The sequence below is a fragment of the Haliotis cracherodii genome, unplaced genomic scaffold (genome assembly GCF_022045235.1).
Source record: "Haliotis cracherodii isolate W230 unplaced genomic scaffold, xgHalCrac1.p SCAF_22, whole genome shotgun sequence".
NCBI classification, from domain to species: domain Eukaryota; kingdom Metazoa; phylum Mollusca; class Gastropoda; order Lepetellida; family Haliotidae; genus Haliotis; species Haliotis cracherodii.
In genome coordinates, this window is record NW_027266278.1 from 9680403 (window position 1) to 9706348 (window position 25946).

Genomic DNA, 25946 nt, shown 5'->3' on the forward strand with positions numbered 1-25946 from the left:
ACTATAAATCGGCATTAGTCCGGACTACTACAAGCAGCCACACAAACACACGTGCATGCACGTCGCTATATAAGTGCAATAAACCCAATTTCACCTCACAAGACAGTCCAGTGATTGACATCATGAGCATCGATGAATGAATATGTAATCACATAAATTAAAGCATTTGATAATGCAGGGTAAAATATTTACAATGAATACCCTTTAAAACATCAAAACGAAATCACCTTTGCAATGAAAACATTTTGTCATTCAGAAATCAATTATCTATATTGTGACGAAATTACTGTTACTTAAGTACTGACGGAAAAAAGCAGCTTTTTAAGCTTCATTTAATAAATACGAAAAATAGGTCTATGAAAATAGTATAAATCAAAATAACGCAAATCTACTTAATCTAAACTATCCCTACTGACAAACTGATTAGTAAAAAATAGGTAATTTTACAAGTAAAATGATGATTAACTTCGAAAAATAGTCGTGTTTTGTCGTGCATATCTGAAACGGACTATAACCTAAGGTAATCATTACCTAACACATGTCCTAGGGTGATGACCGTGCGTTCTCACAGGTGCAAATGTCACCTGAGTTTGGGGTGGTCTCAAAATATTGTTGGTATTTTACTTCATTCATATATGCGCTGACGGGGTAGCAATTAAGATGCATGTACAGTAAACTACGGTTATAACGAACTCAAGGGGACTACTATTTTTAGTTCGTTATAACCGTAGTTAATTATAAGCATATATACAGCATAACTACAGCAATAGTCGGGACTAAAAAGTAAGTTCGTTATATCCGTCAGTTCGTTATAAGCGTGTTCGTTATAACCGGAGTTAACGGTATGTGCATAATGTTTGCTTGGAGACATGGTGGAATAGTTAAAAGCTGTTTCTGAAAGGGGGTGAATATTGGGAGACTGGGGTTTTGAATCAAGAAGTATTTGTTGTTCTACAGATGGTTTCTTTAACCAGCATGTGACCCTGCTGGTGACGTATCTGAATCTGTACTTTGTCCCGAGCGTGAGATAACTGGCGCTACAAGGCCGTGATGTACGCCGTCGCGTTGGCCCAGTCGTCTAAGACGCCGCGATTCGCTGTGCAGAGTTGCGTCCCTTTGGCACGCCAGAAACCTATGATTGTGGGTTCGAATCCCGTTTCGCCCCGATTATGTTTCTAGTTTTGTCAGCACCATGCCCGTGCTCGTAGGTTTAACCGAAGTGGTAAACGTCTGAGACCTGCATCACTTCGGGCTTTCCTCCCACATTAAGCTGACACGCCGCGATATAACTGGAATACTGTTAAAAGCGGCGTTAAACGCAACTCACCCACTCACTCACTGTGGATGTCTGACTTGCCGTTGCAATCGTTTTATACCCTTACCCGCACGCGCATTTGCAGTTGTCCGTGGTGCACGTGTTTTTCACATTTCGCGTGTTATCTCGCAAACATGTAACAGACGATTAACATTTTCTGCATACACTATTGTTGTATTTAGGTTATGTGTTTTAGATAGACTTAATCGACATTTTTTTTATACTTTGTCTGAAATTTATATTTTCAGTTCGTAAAGTTTCTTTTGGACGTCAGTTTATTAACTGTCGTTATCCATGACAATGGCGCTGGGGCTGTTTAGATTGGGCGGTAGCTGTTGTTCCAACCAGTCTTTGAACACATCACCATTCATTTTCTAATGATAATCAATTGTTTTCTTTTTCGCCTTGAAAACTACCTCACATCCATAAAAAAGCCACTGATCAAGGGTTCCGGCATGAAAAACAATGGCACGATTACCTTTTCCTGATGATAACATGGGTGCTTTTCTCCAATCGGACGGTAGCCACATGTAATCAGTGGAATCATTCTTATTAACCCAAATTTTATCAAGGGCAATGATCTGCTACAGTCCTAAATGGTGCGGAGATAATGTGAACTGTGAATATTTTCCACTGAAAACTGTTCGGTCAACGCTACGTCCAATGTATCGATACCCCATGGAGAGCAATAATTAATTTATTTTTTTAATTTCCCCCCGAATTAATTAAGCTTGTACACTGTCCGCCAAATCACGCCTTTATCAAAGCTGTCTCATATCCGTTTTGGTTTTGAGACGACCCCTACTTTGCTTGTTCTATTTATCATACCGTATACTTGGTGTAAAAGCTTCGGCAGTTCGGTAATAACCCTATCTAAACTCATAAATGTTTTCCTTCCGTCTTTCTCAAGTGTAAAGAACTTGTACACATCTCCTACGTCAGATTCCGTGTCGTGTACCATGGCTAAGGCTCTGCAAGTCTAATGCAACATACATTATGGGAACATCGTGACGAAACAAATTCAGCGTCATTTTGTTATTTTCTAAGATGCACATCTTGAATTTTCTTGAATTTACTTTTTTTTGTTTTGGTGTGGGTTAGATGTTTTACGAAGACTATATTATTAAGATATATTGGAGTCTAGTGCGCATATCTCTACAGTCCGTTTCAGACTTCCTTCATTGAACAATAAATCTAAACTTACTGTTTTCGTTCGAATTTTTCTTCTGTAAAATTGTCGATAGGACTCCTTGTGGCTCAGTACTTCAACCGCTGGTAGCTTGAACAGCAGTGACTTGATATTTCAACAGCAGCAGTCACTAATACATTCGCTCTTGTTATAACGGTAAAAAAAAATTCTTGCATTTCCACAGTACCGTTACTCACAACTTTTACCAGTTTTCACCATATTTTCTTAAACAATGAATCTTAAACTATATCAGGTGTTTTTTCAAGATACCAAATACTTGCAGATAAAATTACAATTTCAAGATAATTTTAACAAGCAAGGATTGGCTGACCTCTTGTGTGATAGTTTATCTACGGGTATTTGTAATTTAAGGTAAAGAACGGCTCAAATGGTATGCCTTCAAGCTATGACCTACATGTAAGTGACACAAAGGCGCTGGAAAATGGATAAGAGTTTGATATTTTGTAAGTACAGTAACTTTTTGTTACCTTACAGATATATGAAATCTGTCAGTTTTGAAGTTATGGAACATCTGCTTCAGTCAATGACACATACTTTTACAGATAAATGTTTTCGATTTCAACTTTATGCATGGCATTGAAGCGATGGTAGGCACTGGGCAATAAATGTTAGACAGTAACGTGTTTGCCTTTGTCGTACAAATTGATTACATGATACGTGCACACTTTGCCTCAGCAATGTTAGGGACGGTCGGATCGCCTAGTGGTTAAAGCGTTCGCTCGTCACGCCGAAGACCCGGGTTCGAGTCCCGACAAGGGTCCGATGTGTGAAGCCCATTTCTGGTGTCCCCCGCTGTGATATTGCTGGAATATTGCTAAAAGCGGCGTAAAACTATACTCACTCACTCACTCACTCGGCAATATTAGGGACGGTCGAGTCGCCTAGAGGTTAAAGCGTTCGCGCGTCACGCCGAAGACCCGGGTTCGATTCCCGACATGGGTCCGATGTGTGAAGCCCATTTCTAGTGTCCCCCGCCGTGATATTGCTGGAATATTGCAAAAAAAACGGCGTAAAACCATACTCACTCACTGAACAATGTTTTATTGCAATAATTCAGGTGTATATATATATATATATATTCTATTTATATGCACAAAAAAGTCCTGCAGAATCTTGGTCAGATTTATGTGAAATCACTTGCTTATCGTCCAAGTCCTAACCCCAAGTTCACGCCTCCGTGGTCTAGTGGTAGAGCGTCTGCCCGGAGAGCGGAAGTTCGGGGGTTCGATTCCCGTCCGCGTCATACCAAAAGGCGTTAAAAGATGGTACTTGTTGTTACCCTGTCTGGCGCTCGTCATTAAGGGGTTAAACAGACCACCCGATCCCGTTAGTCGCCTGTTACGACAAACATGGTTTGCTGAAGACCTGTTCTAACCCAGGTGTTTACGGTTGACAAAATGTACAGGTTCCACTTCCTGCGTGAGTGAGTGAGTGGGTATGGTTTTACGCTGCTTTTAGCAATATTCCAGCAATATCACGGCGTGGGACACCATAAATGGGCTTCACACATTGTACTCATGTCGGGAATCGAACCCAGGTCTTCGGCGTGACGAGCGAACGTACGTGTGTAGACGTACGTAGACGTTCCGGTTAGAATAAATGCCCTTAAAAGGCGTTTCAAGGGAAAGTACCTTTAGGCTCGGTGATTGGCTGATCGTGTTTCATCGTACCATCAGGCTCGGTGATTGGCTGATCGTATTTCACCGTACCATCATGCTCGGTGATTGGCTGATCGTGTTTCATCGTACCATCATGCTCGGTGATTGGCTGATCGTGTTTCATCGTACCATCAGGCTCGGTGATTGGCTGATCGTGTTTCATCGTACCATCAGGCTCGGCGATTGGCAGATCGTGTTTCACCGTACCTTCAGTCTCGATGATTGGCTGTTCGTGTTTCACCGTACCTTCATGCTCGGTGATTTGCTGATCGTGTTTCACCGTACCTTCATGCTCGGTGATTGGCTGATCGTGTTTCATCGTACCATCATGCTCGGTGATTGGCTGATCGTGTTTCATCGTACCATCAGGCTCTGCGATTGGCTGATCGTTGCTTATAATATCAATCACTGTCCTGTTAGATATATCCTACGATAAAGTAAACCCCAGGGCCCACTTGCACAAAGCGATCTTAGCGCTGAGACGATCGTAACTCCCATGCTTTAACATAGGCTTACGGTAGTCTTAGCGCTAAGATCGCTTTGTGCAAGATGACCCTGGAGTTACGTCAAAACGAGCTGACGTCATGACACTGTTCAAATTACAAACATTACATAAGAACCCCCGTGCTTTAGCTGTAAAATGTCAGGGTAAAACTATACAGGGGTGGAGCACATGAATAACAAAACTACCGTATTCGACGTAATAAACGCCCAGGGCGTTCCTCAAAATTAAAAATAGGGGGCTCTTATAGGAATATGATTTTGGTGAGAGAAACAAACAGAGTTGAAAGATCGAAAACTTCGTGGTGTATGCTGACAGTCTGAAATGATACAAAAGAAAGGTATGTACTTATCAAACACAACAAATGTATTTTCAAGAATTCAATGGCCCATAATTAAGGGTGCATAAAACATACGAGTGCGTATTAAACACGAATAAATAAGTCTTGTGTACATTGATCAATCGGAAGGGGTGCTAATTGGGATTGTTCACTAGCCAATATATTAGCAAATATCGCCGTGGGCGCTTTTTACGTCGAATACGGTATATACTGAAATATATTTTGAGTTAAAATTATATGTCAGCATGGATTTCTGCTTCAGTTGCTGTGGCATTTGTGGGATGTGCTCAGTTTGCTGCTGGTAAGTGCATATTTACAAATGAAAAAGTGATAGGATAAATCAGACAAATGAATTAATATGGAACGTCCAGTAAAACTGATGAGTGTTTGCACTTATTGACAAATGCTTTTCATAATCATTTTGTGAAACGAACGAAAGTCTGAAAAAAGGCGAAAGAGAGTCAAATCCCGCAATCCTGGGCATGTAATACATTTCACTACAAGTATTTTTGTCTCACTCAGCATGTCAATATGAATATCGTATTCAGCTTAATTATGTCGACATGCATATCTATTAATTATTGATTTAATAATTAACGCCAGGTCATCTTCAGTGTGTTTCTTTAGTGTGTTTCATTGTGCTAGCCAGGCGGTAGTCATTGAAATAATAGGTCTTCAGCAACCCATGCTTGCCGTAAAAGACTATTCTTGCCGTAAGAGGCAAATGACGGGACCGAGTAGTCTAGCTCGCTTACTTGGTTGACCGCCTCCGTGGTCTAGTGGTAGAGCGTCCGCCTGGAGAGCGGAAGGTACGGGGTTCGATCCCCGACCACGTCATACCAAAAGACGTTAAAAGATGGTACTTGTTGTTACCCTGTCTGGCGCTCGGCATTAAGGGGCTAAAACAAGGACTGGTCGGCTCGGAGTCAGTATACTGTGTTTGAGTGGGGTATTCATGTTAAACAGCGGCATGGTATCTCAGTGAGCTAGCACTATAAATCGGCATCAGTCCGGACTAGTACAAACATACACACGTACATGCACGTCGCTATATAAGTACAATAATCTTGGACGCGACGTTAAACCCCATTTCACCTCACCTCACCTAATCGGAGTTAATACTTCAAACTTCAGTTAACCGACGACCCTTTAACTCACAGACTTAGCGCCTTCACTGGATCACTGGATTGTCTGGTCCAGACTTGGATTATTTACAGACCGCCGTCTTACAGCTGGAATATTGCTGAGTGCGGCGTAAAACATCAAACAAACAAAACAAATAAACATTGAAATATATGACCTGAGAAATTGTCAGTGACGTGTAACAGCTGGCTAGTATGCGTACAAACAAGGTATATCCTTTTCCCTGAAACAATGATGCGTGATTAATATTATGAAATACAACATTTAATTATAACATGATGTATCCATTGACATGAATAAATAGAATAACATAAATATATACTATGCGTAAAACCAACGAAACTATTTGTAGGACTACATTATGAATTTGAATAAAGACAAAATTTGACATATGAAACATTCGGCTAAGGCCATCAATTGGACACGCATGGCGTCGTGTATCTACTATTCAGACATACTGTCACAGAGTGACTTAACTGCACTCTGGACAACGCAATGTTAAAGAATTGTAGCTTCTGAACAACAACCCTTTTTGTACAGTATCGTTTAGGAAATCTGAACTATTTTAACATGATGTAATCCATGCGTAACGGCGGTCAGTTGAACCATTGTCTAACACAGCATTTCACATTATGACATTTATAGCCTTAATCCATTTTCCCCAGGCCTTGTCTGTAATCACATCCATAAGCCCCATGTCAAGGGCAACGTTATTGTCTCTTTGTCTGTCTATTGTTGTCCAATAGTGTATATATAGGTTTACATCTTTACTGTTAGTCAGTCTGGTATTCCGACGGCACCTGTATGTACAGCCGCGAGTAGGATACGCCTGCTTGCTGGACTTCACTTGTACTTGTTGAGTTGGAATCTCCGCTCGACATATTTCTAATTGTATTTTGTTTTATTGCCGACTAAAAATTTTTTGGACTCAACGTATTCTTCGTCTTCAATCTGAGCTAATTTCCCCGTCAACACATGCGCGTTGACAACACTAATGATTACCTGGTATTTGTGACGGTGCCACCGGTGGGGCAGGATACGCTAACCTTTCACCAACACCTGGTTTCATATCTATTTGATAGTGAATCATAAACCCATGTTCATGGTATAGTCGGAATGAATATCGACTCTGCTTTATGCAGCCATTTCTATTGGATATGGAAAGGGTTTTGTGGCTTTATTTACCAGGTAGCCGCGTTCGCTGCCTGGAGTGCAGTAGAATGACAAAGCCCGAGGACTGCAAGAAGGATGTGCTATGCGACGAGATCGAGGTGAGACGAATATATGAATTAATTAAACAACATATTTGACGATAAAATATCCAGAATTAAGGAAACAATGCTACATGGCCACTAAATGTTTCTCTTAAATAGATTGTAATCAATAGGTTCTTTTTATAAGTTCTGGTCGTCATGTCATGCTCTATTTTGTTAGATTCTATATACACGTGTCCACTCCAGTGCTGTTCAATTTGTTCAGAGAACGTCTTATTTCATACGTATGTGTATGTGTAGACACTAAGTATACCACTCCAAAGAAGTTACAGAAAACACAATAGTTTCATATGACATATGATATATAATTACAAAAATCTACCAACACTTGTTTCAGATCTGTCATACTGAAAAGTACATCACAGATCTGGGGCACATCCTGTACGACACTGGCTGCAAACTTACTTCCGTGAGTATCATGACGTCACATTAAGAAACACGACCATTGCCTATCAATACTGTCCCAGCGTTAAGCCTGCTACCCAACCCCATTATAACAGATTCGGCCAAGAAGGCCAGACACCATTGTTTTGCGCCTAATCACCATCCAATAGCTTCTTATTCCGTACCCGTTGAAAGAGGTGTTGCAGTATTCATGTGCACTTGTCTGCGTTTGTGAAAATGTATAAAATGTCCAATCTCAAGTAGATATTCAGTTAGTCTGGCATTTCTGCATCTTCCCGAGGATAGAGAGTTAACTGACTTTAAAAGTCCAGTTTCCACCCTTGCCGAACTAGGCTGGTATTATGGAGTTACATTTTGGCTGGACTAATGGTCTATGCAGTCTAATTAAAATCGCCCAACGGAATCGAAATCTTTTCATGTTTTTAATCAAGGTGCTCACGTGATTTGATGCACTACCCGTTTTATCAAAATATAGACCTTGATTATCGATCAGATCGTCTTGTATGGAGCAAATGCAAGTGATACGAGAGGTGGAATCTGATTGGTCCATAGGAGAGGCATAGAAGGGACATAACTCGTAATAGCCACTGGTGGCGCTACGATAGAGCCCAGGAATTCCAGCCTAGTTCGGCAAGGGTGGAAAGAAACTGGACTTTTAAAGTCAGTTAACTCCCTTGCCTTGGGAAGATGGTATTCCTACTGTGTGTGTATGGGCGATCGCGAGCAGGATGTGCTGCTCGGAGGAAACACACGGTTGAGCTGAGACTCCACTCATCGGTGTGTCAATACTACCTCAACGATAACTTATGCAAAGCATATTACTACCATTGCTAGGGCTGCGTCGACTTTCCGGTAACCGATGAGTTGGTTGGGTCTTCACGCTGCTTTGAACATTAATTTAGTTACATCACGGCGTTTGAATTTCTTTGTGGGAGGAAATCCCAAGAGACCAAGATATATAAAAGACAGGTACCGCTTTATCGAAACAGTCCTGTGCTGACAAACCAAATATCATGAATTGACCAGGGCAGTTCGGAGATTCGAACTCACAGTCAGCGCATCCTTGCACAGTTAAGTAAGACAACTCCTCTCGGTGATTTTCAGGGCCCAAGACCACTAGACCAACGGGCCCTTAACCCGCATAGGTCTTGTATGTAATGACTTTTCTTGAAGCCAATCAAACTAGCGAGGCTTGAGCTTTTGTGGAAAGGACCAATCTTATTAAAGTCAGATCTTAGTTCACGCTACCGCTAAACAAAGATCTGAGGACATCCAACCACCTGGCTGTGTGATCCCTGTGACATTTGTGTACATTTATATTGCCGAAATGTCACTTTTGGCCATTTTGGCTAAGAAAAGGACAAATAATTTTGGGGATAAATCAAATAAATTATCAGAGTAACGTGGGATTTCTTAATGTATACTCTCCAAGAAAAGAAACGCAAAGCTAAAAGATTAAACCGTTGATGGGTTTATTTCAAAGCATGAGAATGAACAACTGTTTTGTGAAACATGATTTTGTTGTTGTTGTTTAACGCCGCATTCAGCAATATTCCAACTATATGACGGCAGTTGAGTCTGGACCAGACAATCCAAATCATGAGCATCGATCCACGCAATTGGGATCGATGACATGGATCAACCAAGCCACCGAGCCTGACCACCCGATCCCGTTAGTCACCCTTTTACGACATGCATAGTCGCCTTTTACGGCAAGCATGGGTTGCTGAACACCCATTCTACCCCGAATCTTCACGGGTACTTTGAAGCATGAAATTTCACACAATTGGAGTAACACAGTTTGTGTATATGATGTTCAAGGTTTCATAACACACGGATGTCGTGCAGATGGTGACGTCAGTGGGGACGTCAAGTTCAATATCTGTAATGACCACATGTGCTTGCATAACTGCACGGCAACGTCTAGGCATTGTCTGTATTACTCTCTGAATTCTGGCCTGGGGGATCTTTCTCCATTCCTCCTGCAGTGTTCAAGCCAGGTCATGACATGTTGCAGGTTGTGGGTGACGTTGGTTGGTTGCTTGGTTTCTGGTCGAACGCCGCACTCAGCAATATTCCAGCTATATGACGGGCGTCTGGACCAGACAATCCAGTGATTACTATAATGAGCATCGATTGAGATCGATGGCATGCATTAACAGAGTCAGCGAGCCTGACCATCCCTTCCCGTTAGTTGCCTCTTACGACAAGCATAGTCGCCTCTTACTGGAAGCATAGGTTGCTGCAGACCTATTCTACCCCGGATCTTCACTTTGGTTGACGCTGTCGTAGACGTCGGACGAGTTCATCCCAAAGATGTTCAATTGAATTCAAATCTGGCGATCTGGATGGCCAAGAAAGCACATTTACAATGTTATTGGTTAGAAAGGATCCCCAGACGCGAGCCGTGTGCGGCCTGGCGTTATCATGTTGGAAAATCTAACGCTGGACGTCAGTGGCAGGAAGAAGGTGCGAAACGTTCGTTTACACGCCTGTACACAAGAACTCGGCCATCACGTCTTGGTAAGAGAAAACGTGATTCATCACAAAACCATATTCGTCTCCAATGCCGCAGATTCTAGAACGCGTTGATGGTGGCGATGACGTCGAAAGACGTGGCCAAAGTAAGGTCTCCTGGCTCTCAATCCAACCTGGCGAAGGAGATTCCGTAGTCTTGGCGGATATCCTTCGTAGTCCTAGCACGTTGGCAGCTGTGTGTTTGGCCGTGACAGTCCGATCACGGAAATGCAGCACCCGGATGTACCGATCTTGGGCAGGTGGAGTGACTCGTGGTCGGTCGGAACGTGGACGGTCATTGGTTGACTCAGAATGCTGAAATCGTACGAGACATGAAATGGTACTCTGGTTGTCCACTGATGTCTGACACTTTCTACCCTTGAAGTCGGCCTATGGCGATATTGTGTTGCACATTCAAGTCGTGGCAAAGTTAAGTTCGCTCAAAATTGCTAAACCATTTAAAAATATTGTGGACAGATGTTTTCTTTTTATAACCAGGTAGAGTCTTTGCGTTTTTTCTCCATAATTTGAATATTTGAAACGCTAAAGGTGGCGTTTGGGCGACATGTTTTAGAAATTTGTGAACAACACACCCTCAGTGTAAATTTCAAACCAAATGGCACAATTACCAATACCAAATAATCACACCCGTAGATGTAGATCATCTTTGGCGTATTTCCACACTTTTTAAGCCATTTTGGTGAAATAAACAATTTACATTTTAATGCAGTCGGTCATGCGTTTCTTGTTTTGGAGAGTATATATGGATTTGAGGTGAGGTGAGGTGAAATTGGGTTTAAACGTCGCGTCCAAGATTATTGCACGTGCATGTACGTGTATGTGTTTGTGTGGCTGCTTGTACTATTCCGGACTGATGCCGATTTATAGTGCTAGCTCACTGATATACTATGACGCAGTTTAACATGAATACCCCACTCAGACACAGTATACTGACTCCGAGCCGACCAGTCCTTGTTTTAGCCCCTTAATGCCGAGCGACAGACAGGGTAACGTCTTTAGCGTCTTTTGGTATGACGCGGCCTTGGATCGAACCCCGGACCTTCCGCTCTCCGGGCGGACGCTCAACCACTAGACCACGGAGGCGGTCATATATGGATTTGAAATGTAGTTTTACGCGTATAATACTCAGACGGTAAATACAACCGTGTTAGAATTCGGATATTTAAAAGCATCGCTGGATAATATGTAAGACCACTCTCCAACTCTGAACCCAACTTCTCCTTCAGTCGTGTGCTGCATTGGGGTACAAAAGACCTCATGACGCATTCCAGCCTAACCTGGCCCTCACAGGCCGCAAGCGGCAGAACATTGCAGCTCATGTGTGTGAACAGTGTTGTGATACAGATCTGTGCAACATGCACCTGTGTGGGGGAAAAGGTAAGATACATTAAATCAGTACACCAAACAAACAAGAGCCTTTGACGTCACACTCAGCAACCGTACACAACACTAACCAGACCTTTGATGTCACACTCAACAACAGTACATCACACTAACAAGAGCCTTTGACGTCACACTCAACAACAGTACATAACACTAACCAGAGCCTTTGACGTCACACTCAACATCAGTATATAACACTAACCAGAGCCTTTGACGTCACACTCAACAACAGTACATAACACTAACCAGACCTTTGATGTCACACTCAACAACAGTACATCACACTAACCAGAGCCTTTGACGTCACACTCAACAACAGTACATCACACTAACAAGAGCCTTTGACGTCACACTCAACAACAGTACATAACACTCACCAGAGCCTTTGACGTCACACTCGACAACAGTACATAACACTAACCAGAGCCTTTGACGTCACACTCAACAACAGTACATAACACTAACCAGAGCCTTTTATGTCACACTCAACAACAGTAGATAACACTAACAAGAGCCTTTGACGTCACACTCAATAACAGTACATAACACTAAACAGAGCCTTTGACGTCACACTCGACAACAGTACATAACACTAACCAGAGCCTTTGACATCACACTCGACAACAGTACATAACACTAAACAGAGCCTTTGACGTCACACTCAACAACAGTACATAACAATTACCAGAGCCTTTGACATCACTTTTAATGGATTAAGGCGACACTCCAATGAAGCGTAGTTTGAGGTAAGGACACTCCAATGAGCATGGATAAGCATGGATTTTCAGATACCTGTTGGACACTGTACAGGAATACAGGTAAATTACAATAATATGATTATCGTTATGTAATGAATATCAACTTCAACGAGGGACATATTAGCATCCAAATCTCCTTCTTTAATTCCACTTTGGGATGCAGGGCATTCATGTTTTAAGAGGCGACCGCATGGATCTAGAATTCAGACTCTGCGATTTGGTCACAGAAATCACTGGCTCGTCTGGACCGAACTCGATTCTTTACAGACTGACCCAATTAAGCTGGAATATTGCTGAGACAACAACACCAACCAAACATTTTTACTGCAAATTGTAAAAATAGTTTCAGATCTTGGGTTTGAAGGCCTTTTTTAAAAGTAAATACTTCTCTAACAATTTATGGCTATTAGATTTTAAGAAAATATTTTTTTTTTTTCAATTTCCACCAGATACAGGGAAACTGGAATGTGCAACGTGTGTTGGTCTGCAGAACATGTCCTACTGTACGCAATTAGACTTCTGTGAACCAGACGAGGTATACTGCCATTTAATACTGAAGCTAAACGACCCGTGAAGATCCGGGGTAGAATAGGTCTTCAGTTACCAATTGCGTGGATCGATGCTCATGATGTCAATCACTGGATTGTCAGGCCCAGACTCGGTTATATACAGGCCGCACGTCATATAGCTGGAATATTGCTGAGTGCGGCGTTAAACAAACAAACAAACAAACAAACAAACAAACTCTTTTTAAAATATTGATGTGTCGATAGGATCATCTCTGATCATGAGTCGAGGTCCATTGACCTGACACTACTGCACCGCCAGATGTCGTTTATCTTCATTGGGAAATACGTTTCATAGGATGACATCAATATTGTTAAAATAATCCTGGGGCCGGGATTAATGGATGCTTGCAAATAGGGTAAAAAATCGTCCCTACGGGGGCGAGAAATGTGTATAATGTTATTCTGATATATTGTTATCCTTCAATGCAGATTTATCAGTTATTTCCTTTCATGTTTTTATCACAGGTCTGCTTTATCGAAAAAAAGTTAACAGACACCTTTGAACAACTGTATGACGCGGGCTGTGTCAAAAAGTCGGTATGATCACTTCATTCAGTCTGACATCTAAAACTTTGTTTCTGATTTGTTTGAACTTCTTTTAGCTACACTTGTGTGTTTATTAATGGTATAAATTCTAAACTTGCACGAAAAAGGAAGCGAAAAGGGCTACATTCAACAGTTGTCACAAATATAATTTCCCAAATTTGACATTTCAACACAGCAAATATTATCTTGTCCTTTATACCAGAAGACTCGTGAAGATCCGGGTCAGAATAGTTCTTCAGTAACCCATACTTGCCGTAGAAGGCGACTGTGCTTGTCGTAAGAGGCGAGTAACGGGATCGGGTGTAGAGGCCTAGATTTAAGACATATAAATCCAGCAATATATACTTCAGCAATGCGATGCCAAACACAATTCCAAGCGACAGTATGACAACGTGGTGGACCTGTGCTTTAACTGCTGCAACACGTCATCCTGCAACTACGAGTGCCACAGAGGTAAGGCAGCATGGGCGAAACCTAACAAGTGACTGAGTTGGGTTTAACACCGCTTGAACAATTTCAAATTTGGAATGTCCTCCGCTTGTCTGCCATGACACTTTTTGAAAGCTTTGCTGAGGCGTTATGAGCAAAAGTCGTATGAAGCTCTTTGAAAGTTTCGAAAAAGAGCATGATCGATTGTGCCTCATAGGTTGTGAAATGAAAACACCAAAGGCTGGAGTTGTAGGAATATTGCTCGACATGAAGGGAAAGTTGACTTTTGGAAAGTTGAAGTTATCCCTCTTGTCATACAGTCTTGTGGAGAGTTTTTTAACACACTGAATTTTTGTGCATGGATCTAAATATGAAACAGATGAGGCGTCTCACTGGTCTCCTTTATTTCTAGTTCAGGTGGGTAAATGAGTGGAAGGGAATCTGATGGCTATTGAACGATATCAGGTCATCGATACACCTGAAGATTGATCAAATTTCTTGGGCAAAATAACCTTGTCCTTCAGACCAGAGATTGTTATTGATATTTGAGACCTCTGGACAACCAATCAGAATCGAATAAGTTCCGAATTCAAGGTAGAATACAGCTTTCAGTAGGGATTCATTTGACACTCCACACAATATGTCAGCACAGGAGATGACAAGTTACAAAACAATGCAGAGTTGCCTCCCATAGTTGTACCAGGATCCGCTGATTCGCCAAAGATTACAATGCATTGTTGTCAGCACCAGCATCAGGACACAAACGTTTAAACATCTACGCCAAGCGTCACTTTGGACTTTCGTTCGGGCTGACAAAACGTAAGATATATTTTGTTAAACCACTCACTAAGTTAGACAGACTATTTTCGCCAGAAAGTTCTTTTCACAGTTTGTGTTGATTTCAAGCGCCAGAAAACCTAATATGCACGGTTTTTTTTAAGATCGGTGGTGACCATCGATGCTCAACTCTGAACGTTTGGGGGGCACGGGTGGCCCAGTCGTCTAAGGCGCCGCGATTCGCTGTGGAGACTTACGCCCCTTGGACACGCCTGAAACCTATGATTGTGGGTTCGAATCCCGGTTCGCCCCGGTTATGTTTCTAGGTTTGTCAGCACCATGCCCGTGCTCGTGGGTTTCACCGAAGTGGTAAACGTCTGAGACCTGCATCACTTCGGGCTTTACTCCCACATTAAGCTGTCACGCCGTGATAGTACTGGAATAATGTTAAAAGCGGCGTTAAACCCAACTCACTCACTAATTCATTGAACGTTAGTACAGGTGACTAGCCAAAGAAGAACCCTAAACAGACCTAAAGTTTCAAAACATTTCAACGTGGAAAACAACATGAGAATATGTTAAAGTATACTAAAGTACTCAACTTAATAGGGATACTTTTATCTATGATAATAACAAATATAGGCATATGCAAATAGTGATATGTCAGTATCCCTTTAAAACACTGTGCAGTATATGACGTATAACGGTATTGCAAAGTAAATTAAAAACCTCGTTAAAGTGATATTCCACTGAAAATTAACAGTAATTGTATTTATAAACCTACCGGCCGTTTGTGTAACTCGATATGGAGTTTTTGAAATTGTGGTAACACCTCGCAGGAGAGCTTACAATCACTGTAAACCCTTGATAGAACAAAAGCTACGAACAGCCTCCAAGACGCACGTGCAGATTTCGTGCCATTGCGAGACGCACGTGCAGATTTCGCACCGTTGCGAAACCCACGTGCTGAGGTCACCGGTTTCATTGAACCTAGTTCACGACTGCAGGCGATATTTCATCTCCGATACAGGTTATACATTTGAGAGTTTTTATTACAGTTATTTAATTAAAAACGTTGTCTGTGCGATGAGTCGGGTTATCAGTTGGACAAACCATGTCTCCTTGAGATTACTAGAGATTGTAAACCCTCACATTTGGAAACGTCCGGAGGGGGCCTACTAGCTAATACAGTCTCTAAAAAAAAAAAAGTACTCACGGAAATGAAAAAAAACTGGTTTTTTTTTCAATTTAAAAATCGACACAAAGTGTTACGTAGCTGTAAATACGAAATAACAAAAAGAACTAGTCTGGATTTGCTTGTTTGATCTCAGTGAACAATACAAAATGTACTTTACAGGAGGTAATTTGTCGGCACTTTCAACATTCAAAAATAAAACTAAGTCCGAATTGACATAGCAGAAACAGACTATAGGCATTATGCACCTGTTCTCACCTGTCGTCAAGGTGTCATAGGTCATGGACATTCACCTTGATCTGCTTACACCTGGTTATGCCCTGTTTCACAATAGTCTGTTTTATTCACATTTTTACACACTTTTACGTGTAAAAAGGCATAAAAACATTTGATCCGCTGTATTTGTGCCACGGCCCAATTAGTACTAATTTAGTTGTTTGAATATTTACATATTTTGTATATTAACTGCAATAATTTAAGATCTGAGGTCGAAAAACATTTTTTTTTTTATTTCCGTTAGGACTTTAGTAATCCCTCGGAGACATGGTTTCTCCTACACGAAATGCAGCTACATGAAAATCAAGCTTAAGATACACTACACGTTTGTATGTAGCAGGAGGTTGAAGAGCGAGTTGATTAGTTGTCGGATGACGATAGCAGCGGATAGACTGGACCAGATTGTGACGAGTGCCAGGGTATGGGCCAGCTTGTTGTTGTTGTTGTTTGTTGTTTAACGCCGCACTCAGCAATATTCCAGCTGTGCTCAATAAATTGGACTTTCGCAAATATCGATAGTCCAATCAGAGAACGTTTCATAAAATCAACATTCGGGTTCCGAAAAAAAGGCTTCTGCCATAGCTTGCCGAATTTGCGCTGAAGTTCTTTCAACAATATGGCGAAGACCAAACCATTTATTGTCACCAGGGTCAATTAGTATCTGACAGCACTCTCTCTTAAAATCACGTTAAAGGGGAGATCGGGCCTGCTAAGAAAGCTCCTGCCCAAAGAATCGGCGTTTGCCGATTAAAGACTGTTCCTTGGTGCTTCCTCCATGGACCCAAAAATCGTATTAAGTGTCCATGCTTCCTCATATCAACAGCGGGGTTTCTAAAATGCTTGAATCGTCAGACAACACTTTTTGCCCCAATGTTATCTTGCGAATCCATAAAAATCAATCGTGCGTCTCTTTAAACAATTTGTTTTAACAAGTCAATCATCCGGCCTATTCAGTAGGTGTTAAAGAACTACTCCCACCACAAGCAGTCTCAAATTTGAGCCCTTAAACCTGACAACCCAAGCAGCATCATTGTGTTGTAGACGGTATCATATCTGTGGCTCTATGACTGATCTACCATTAATACCCGACTGCCTATCTCTGGAAACACTCCTGTGTCTGGTCAGAGTCGCTGTCAAAGACCTCTAGTCCCATAGACTTCATCTGTGTGTTGGCCTTTGTGTTCAAGTCCTCCCAAGGACTAAGTCCCCTCCCCCACCCTTAGTGGTCAAGGCTGACCTGTTGGAGAATCTGCGTCTGGGTCGACCACTCTCGTAGACCCTGGCTCTCACACTTGCCGGTTTCTTGAACTTTAAGTTCTACAGAAGATGGTGGCTCCTTGATTTGGGCTATATTTATGTGGGATCCAGTCAGGCGCTTCTCTTCAGCGAGTAGCCCTTCCTTTCCCCTATCCTATTGGACCGCCTCCGTGGTCTAGTGGTAGAGCGTCCGCCCGGAGAGCGGAAGGTCCTGAGTTCGATCCCTGGCCGCGTCATACCAAAAGATGGTACTTATTATCACCCTGTCTGGCGCTCGGGGCTAAAACAAGGCCTGGTCGGCTCGGAGTCAGTATACTGTGTCTGAGTGGGGTATTCATGTTAAACTGCGGCATGGTATCTCAGTGTGCTAGCACTATACATCGGCATCAGTCCGGACTAGTACAAGCAGCCACACGCGCACACACGTGCATGCACGTCGCTATATAAGTGCAATAATCTTGGACGCGACGTCAAACCCCATTTAACCTCACTTCACCCTAACCATCTCTGGCCGACAGCCTTGGGATACAGCCCCCTACGACTCATCTTCCGTCTCACGGACATCTATTTGTCTTTTTCAACAGTGCGTTGCCTTGTCGAGTTAAAAAGAATTGTAGTTTATTTGTGACAAATTTCGGGAAGTCTTTCACATTTGACCAGTTTTAACTCACATTATAAACCTTTCATGACGTTAAACTACTGTGTGATTAGGTTCTTTAACATGGCGAAACACTGCAAATGTATTTGTTAACCAGGAAACCAACATGATTTCGTCAGAATGCCCCTGCCAAGGTTTTACAGTGGAATTTTAAAGACTGGCCTTTTGATATGAATCTGATGTATGTTTTTAATTGGTGTTTTGTAATCCACTGTTTTCCCACTGATGATACCAGGTACTCGCGAAAAGGTGATCGTATCCTGTCCTACCGATGGCATCCATCACAAACACATGCAAAGGAAAGTCACTTGTTCAACTGACAAAAACACTGGAACACATCAGAATTGTATCGGACATCATTTTAGTCGCTGGCGGGTGCCTATGGTGAAGCAGTTAACACTATTAAACAGTTCGCCTTGTCGCAGACACTTCTATCGCTATCAGTGATGCATAAGCACATTTCAGTGATATAGTGAATAAAAAAATGGTTATATCGCTTCTATGTACCGATAGTCAACCACCCCAAGAAAATCCAGATTATGAATCTTTGAAATCCTGAATCCTGAATACTGTAAATATAGGAAAAATGCGTTGGAAACCTTACAGTGCTAACATGTTTCAAAATGCCAAGTTACCGTTAATGATTACCAACAGTACATACAGGCCATCTGTCAGCAGGGCACTAATAACACCACCTATAGAAATTCTCGAAATTTACCATAACTGAGTATTATTTTCAAATGTACCACATATATATTTTGCAGACAATACAGGCTTCGTAAAGGTGTCCGGAAAGTGATTCCTGAGTGTGTCGTGGCTAACATACGACTATGTTAGTCCCGACTATGACCAGACCTGACTATACTGTTTTCCAAGAAGTGACAGAATCGCTGACATAAAATGAATGCCGTTAACCTGTTACTGAAAGACTCTCAAAGACTCCTGTCAGACTGTGGGAATCTGAGATTATTTTAGTGATAATAAAATTATCATCACATGCCCAATGAGAAGCAGCCTCATCCCTCGATTTATTTGACCACCTTGACACATTAACTTAAACGTTGTTAGTTATGAAACGGCAACCTGCATATGTCATTGCCTCTAGAAATGGTATACACCGGACCAACATCCATCTTCCCGAGGCAAGAGAGTTAACTGACTATAAAAGTCCAGTTTCCACCCTTGCCGAGCTAGGCTGGTATTACGGAGTTAGATTTTGGCTGGACTAATGAGTCTATGCATAGTCCAATCAAACGCGCGGATCGAAATCGAAATCCGGTTCGTAAACTTCCATGCAGATTTCGGTCGATTGCAGGATTTGCACAGCATTTGCACCGCGAACTCGTTGTCAACATATATTTTTAATCAAACTGCTCACGTGATTTTATTCACTTCGCGATGTAAGACCCGTTTTCTCACAATATAAATCTTGATTGTCGATCAGATCATCTTGACTGGGCGCCGCCATTTTGTTTAAAGCAAATGCAAGAGGTGGAATCTGATTGGTCCATAGCAGAGGCATAGAAGGGACGTAACTCGTAACAGCCACTAGTGGTGCTACGATCGATCCCGGGAATTCCAGCCTAGTTTGGACTTTTAAAGTCAATTAACTCCCTTGCCTCGGGAAGATGGAATTTTAAAGTCAGTTAACTCCCTTGCCTCGGGAGGATGACCAACAGCATAATTCAACTCCTTCAACAGGGCTGCTAAGATCGCATATTTATCACCTGATGTGTAGATTTCGCAGAAGGACGAAGCCAACAGACAAGGGTCATATACGACTAAATATGGAAATATAAAAGGTCAGGTAGGTACTACTTTCTGTGTTTACAAACAAACATTGAGTCTTCAGCTCAATGCAACACATGTTTCATTTTGTCCCTGTGTGGAGATATGACTGCATTTCGCCTCGCTATAACAGGCCAGGTAGACCCTAAACAAACGTGACGTCTCATAGACTAGAGTAGCTTCCCTTTGATAAAGGGGGAGTACCCCAGCGGGCGGATGATGGATTACCGCTAAAGGCCAGTATATGTGTAGGATGTTCCTATACACCACTTTTTTGTGATGAAATATATATTAAATCGGAAATTCCATGAACCCTTGTAATGTTTAGGAACGGTTCGTGATAGATGAGGGTTGTTTTTTGGACGAGACATTAACATTATGTGAGAAAGAGGTTATCACGCTTTAGTGGTTTGGGTGGTAAATATTCTGTCTTCAGAATAAACACACATACCAAATACACAAGCGTGATATCCGCTATGTATGTATATACCAATATATGTCACACAGCATGGCCTATCCTTGGACAGGGGGGTCGGGTAGCCTAGTGGTTAGAGCGTTCGTTCGTCACGCCAAAACCCGGGTTCGATTCCCGACATCGGTACAATGTGTGAAGCTCATTTCTGGTGTCCTCCACCGTGATATTGCTGGAATATTGCTAAAAGCGGCGTAAAACCATACACACTCACTCACTATCCGTGGGCAACACCAGCTACTCTCCAGTTCTAGTTGCTAGTCCGGTACAAGGAGAGTAGTGGTTATGTCTAACATTGCGGTGTATTATTACAACAAAAAATCTATGTCTGAATGTCAAGTCAAAAAACAGCATCGAAAAGGTTCCCATGCGAATTCAACCCGTGAAGATCCGGGGTAGAATAGGTCTTCAGCAACCCATGCTTGTCGTAAAAGGTGACTGTGCTTGTCGTAAGAGGCGACTAACGGGATCGGGTGGTCAGGCTCGCTGACTTGGTTGATGCATGTCATCGATCCCAATTGCGTGGATCGATGCTCATGATATTAACCACTGGATTGTCTGGTCCAGACTCGATTATTTACAGACCGGAATATAAGCTGGAATATTGCTGAGTGCGGCGTTAAACAACAAACCAACCAACCATGCGAATTCAAATTTTATTCACACAGCTGTTGATATGGATATGATTACTGATGCTAATCTTTATCCCAAACCAGAGTATCACCAGTAGCTCCTGTTCGTCCGTGACATAACGTGTGATGAGTGAGTAATGCTATACTAGCGACCTTGTATTTATGATATACTACGTTCCACAATGTATTTTCAAACTCTGAACACATCATCATTTGGTTTATCCTATTAGATGTCCACATAGTTATATTTCCTAATATAAGACAGATACGCGATTTATCGCAAAAAACAATGATGAACGAGGCGTGCTTTATTTGGCGATAAAACATTGTTCTATCATGGCGTCATTTCTGGAGATTCGAACATGCATCGCAACTTGATGAAGTCGTAAATTGGACGACGTTCATTTGAGAGGGAAGTTTCTAGTGTGTTGCTCTCCATAGATGTAGCTAGGCAACGTAGATAATCGCAATAGCCATATGATCGCATCCAAACGTTGGAGCGATATGACAATCGGTATTGGGAGAAAAAATACAGACAATCCACGTTTGGATATCTGGGAAATACCAGACTTAACCCCCCTGTTCATAAAATGGACATGTCCGAGTTTGCCGAGTTTTGATGCTATTCAGGGAGTGATCATTATTTAAACAAGGGTAAAATTTTTTAACATTTGTACATTTTTTATCCATAAAAAGGCTGGTCATGAATGGGATGTCTCATATGAGAAGAAAGCGACTTTTGGTCGTTGTTTATCGTACAATAAAACACTGCAGGAGAATAAACCACTTGGGGCTTAGTCATGGCAGACATTCTGATAAATTTATAAAATATGGCACGCAGCATGATGTGCGATACTATTCCATACTATGACTTGTACAGGGAGTTCCCTAGCCTCCATACTGGCACTTATTTTCATGGACCGCCTCCGTGGTCTAGTGGTAGACCGTCCGCCCGGAGAGCGGAAGGTCCGGGGTTCGATCCCCGGCCGCGTCATACCAAAAGACGTTAAAAGATGGTACTTGTTGTTACACTGTCTGGCGCATTAAGGGGCTAAAACAAGGACTGGTCGGCTCGGAGTCAGTATACTGTGTCTGAGCGGGGTATTTATGTTAAACTGCGGCATGGTATCTCAATGAGCTAGCACTATAAATCGGCATCAGTCCGGACTAGTACAAGCAGCCACATACACACGTGCATGCACGTCGCTATATAAGTGCCAATTTCACCTCACCTTACTTTAATGGGTCCAGTGATCATGCTTGATGACTTGGTTGACAGGATGACGTTGTACCACGTCATGTGGATCATTGCACATCATGAAACTGACCCCTGGATTGTCTTTTCAAGATGCGATTGTTTACATGCTGCTGTCCTTTGACAGGGATATTGCTTGGTGACGCGTTAGACAACAGAAGGGAGCTATTATTCACATTGTGCTACCGGAATATTAGGACAAAATTACCTTTTTCATCGCTGATTTTCAGTGAACCATTATATGATTTTCATCAGTGTTTTGGCTTTTATACCAAATGAAATATATTTCGGCAGATAATTGAGATTATTTTCTGGCTTTAACTTGATATTGTTTGATAGGCATTACAAGAAGTTGACGGATGACAAAGTAGCGATAATTTATAGATAACAAGTTCTTTATTTACTGTAAGGGCGACGTTTCGGTATAGATCTGCTTTTTCTGGCTTTAACGTTTTGAATCTTCATCAGTGATTTCAGCATCATCATCATATTTGTTTTCATCAGTCGGTAAAGCTTACAAGATCTACATCAGAGAGTCAAGGCCAATTTGTTCCATTCCTGGATACGTATATCGTTTATATTGTGTCCCCAATTCAACTTCAGGTATTCTATTTTTAAGGAACTGTGATCTATCATGGTGTAATTTGCTAATGAGTGTTGTGCACAGACTATAACCTGGTGAATGACACCCACCATCTCCGGTCACTTGAACAGGTGAACCTGTACTGATGTCACAGAAATTGATGTTTTGCTTTCCAGAATTCCTCATGAAAAGGCTGAAAATAATTGTTTAGATGCCAACCAATTTTCAATCTCATTAAAATCAGATCCCAGTTCAAGCTGGCGCTAAACAAAGATATGAGGACATCCCATTACGGGTCACGTCAGAACGACATTTCATCCGACCAATCAGAGCGTCGCTGACCAGATCATGAAAGTGATCCTGAAAATTTAACACGGGGTTTTCCGAACGACAGTTACGGGCTATGGTTCTATCCATACAAGCAAGGCCATCTATTAGCCATTCCAGAAGGTTCTTTTGTTCAGTTTTAATATTTGTAATCAAGATTATGTCAAAATATGTTTCGAAGTCGCAAGTTTGAAACTGGTGTCGAAAAGCTCGCGAAAGCTGTCTTGGATAATGTCAGTCATTCCATTGGTCGGTCAAAGTTCGCGAAAGGTCGGTCTGGCATGCCCTGAAACGGGATATCCTCAGATCTATGTTTAGCGATAGCGATAACTAAGATCTGATTTTAAAGAGATTGACCAACTTTAAATTAATCAATGAAGCAACATCAGGAACATGCCTATAGGTTTGATTCGTGTATGAAAAGCTTGTCAAAAAACGAATCAAATGTTGCATGAAGACTTTGCTCATCCTGTGTAGAATCGGATTGAACATTCTACTGATGTAGACTGCACAGCTGGAGAAGCAGTGATGCTGACCCGATGTTTCGGTGTGGTAAGTATAATCAGAACACGCCATACTATCACCATCAGCAGCTGGAGAAGGAAACACGTGATGGCTCGTGTGGCTACACTCAAGGCACCACTCATCAGTTTGAGTGAGTGAGTGAGTTTGGTTTAACGCCGCTTTTAACAGTATTTCAGTTATATCGCGGTGTGTCAGCTTAATGTGGGAGGAAAGCCCGAAGTGATGCAGGTCTCAGACGTTTACCACTTCGGTGAAACCCACGAGCACGGGTATGGTGCTGACAAACCAAGAAACATAATCGGGACGAACCGGGATTCGAACCCACAATCATAGGTTCTGGCGTGCCTAAGGGACGCAACTCTGCACAGCGAATCGCAGCGCCTTAGAGGACTGGGCCACCCGTGTCCCCCATCAGTTTGAATACATATGATCCGCTGAAATGTACAAAGGGACAATCTCTGTTTTCAGGTCTTTGAAAGGCATTTAGAAGTAATACACATAAGGAAGAGAACTTATGGATGTCAACTTCTTTATTATTAGGAGCACAACGTTTTGGAGTATATGCTTACTCCATTTCACAGTCTGAAGCATAATTACTTTGTCAAACATTTCCGGGAACAATTAATTTTTGGCAATAAAATTGCAGGAATTTGTTGTGATCAATTTCTGATACAGACAAAAAGGTTAGCAGAGCAATAGTAAACCGTCCTTGTGCCACCCTTGCCCCAAACATCTACCTTGTGTCACCCTTGCCCCAAACATCTACCTTGTGTCACCATTGCCCCAAACATCTACCCTGTGTCACCCTTGCCCCAAACATCTACCCTGTGTCACCATTGCCCCAAACATCTACCCTGTGTCACCATTGCCCCAAACATCTACCCTGTGTCACCCTTGCCCCAAACATCTACCTTGTGTCACCATTGCCCCAAACATCTACCCTGTGTCACCATTGCCCCAAACATCTACCTTGTGTCACCCTTGCCCCAAACATCTACCTTGTGTCACCCTTGCCCCAAACATCTACCCTGTGTCTCCCTTGCCCCAAACATCTACCTTGTGTCACCATTGCCCCAAACATCTACCCTGTGTCACCCTTGCCCCAAACATCTACCTTGTGTCACCCTTGCCCCAAACATCTACCTTGTGTCACCCTTGCCCCCAACATCTTCCCTGTGTCACCCTTGCCCCCAACATCTACCCTGTGTCACCCTTGCCCCAAACATCTACCTTGTGTCACCCTTGCCCCCAACATCTTCCCTGTGTCACCCTTGCCCCAAGCATCTACCTTGTGTCAACCTTGCCCCAAACATCTACCTTCTGTCACCCTTGCCCCAAACATCTACCTTGTGTCACCCTTGCCCCACACATCTACCTTGTGTCACCCTTGCCACAAGCATCTACCCTGTGTCACCCCTGCCCCAAGCATCTACCTTGTGTCACCCTTGCCCAAAACATCTACCCTGTGTCTGATGTGGAAGTTGTTGACGTCCAGTCATTGCCAATGTTATGAAGCCACCGATCAGCGATCATCTTCTTTCCTGGATATTTAGAGGCCTTTGGAATATGACATATGATTCCCCTCGGCCGGATCTTCGGAACTCCCCAACCTTGGTATGGCGGCATGTTCAAAACGCAGAGTATCAGCTAAACATCAATGGCAAACGCCATGATCTTCGATTTGAAAACTTCCGGTAGTGTGTCGCTGACCTCACAATTTCTCGCGAGACCGAAGCATGGCCGGCTCCATGGAATGAACGCAAAATCAGATTGTCATCTTTAGTGACTTCTTTCTTTTATATAAGAATATATTTTTTAAAGTAAATTTGAAAAATATGATGTGTTATTACTTAAAAAACGATGAAAAACTAGTTTCGGAGTGGAATATCCCTTTAACGTGAGTGAGTGTGTGAGTTAATATTTAACGTCACATCGGCATCCCTTTAACGAATTCCATAAGACGATAATCTATTGTTCAGGCAGAATAATATCAGCGCTCTTAAACTGACTGACAGAATGTGCAAAGTGTTCAGACCCACCGAAATGCGACCGATTATTTTCACCGGTGATTGGCAACATTGAATGTCACAAAGGCTAGGCAACATGTTCCATAACTTACCAGTGAGTGAGT

The 25946-nt window shown here is 42.3% G+C and overlaps 1 protein-coding gene across 1 annotated transcript in view; it reads left to right on the plus strand.

Annotated features, from left to right (window-relative positions):
- The first annotated feature begins 2886 nt into the window (after positions 1–2886).
- Positions 2887–25946, plus strand: part of LOC139471247 (vitrin-like) — a 42470-nt gene continuing 19410 nt past the window's right edge. The window contains exons 1-8 of the mRNA XM_071253545.1: positions 2887–2968; positions 5288–5326; positions 7357–7439; positions 7780–7851; positions 11612–11762; positions 12976–13061; positions 13561–13632; positions 13992–14094. Coding sequence (XP_071109646.1) covers positions 2947–2968; positions 5288–5326; positions 7357–7439; positions 7780–7851; positions 11612–11762; positions 12976–13061; positions 13561–13632; positions 13992–14094 — 628 coding nt within the window. The 5' untranslated portion in view covers positions 2887–2946. The remainder of the gene's footprint in view (positions 2969–5287; positions 5327–7356; positions 7440–7779; positions 7852–11611; positions 11763–12975; positions 13062–13560; positions 13633–13991; positions 14095–25946) is intronic.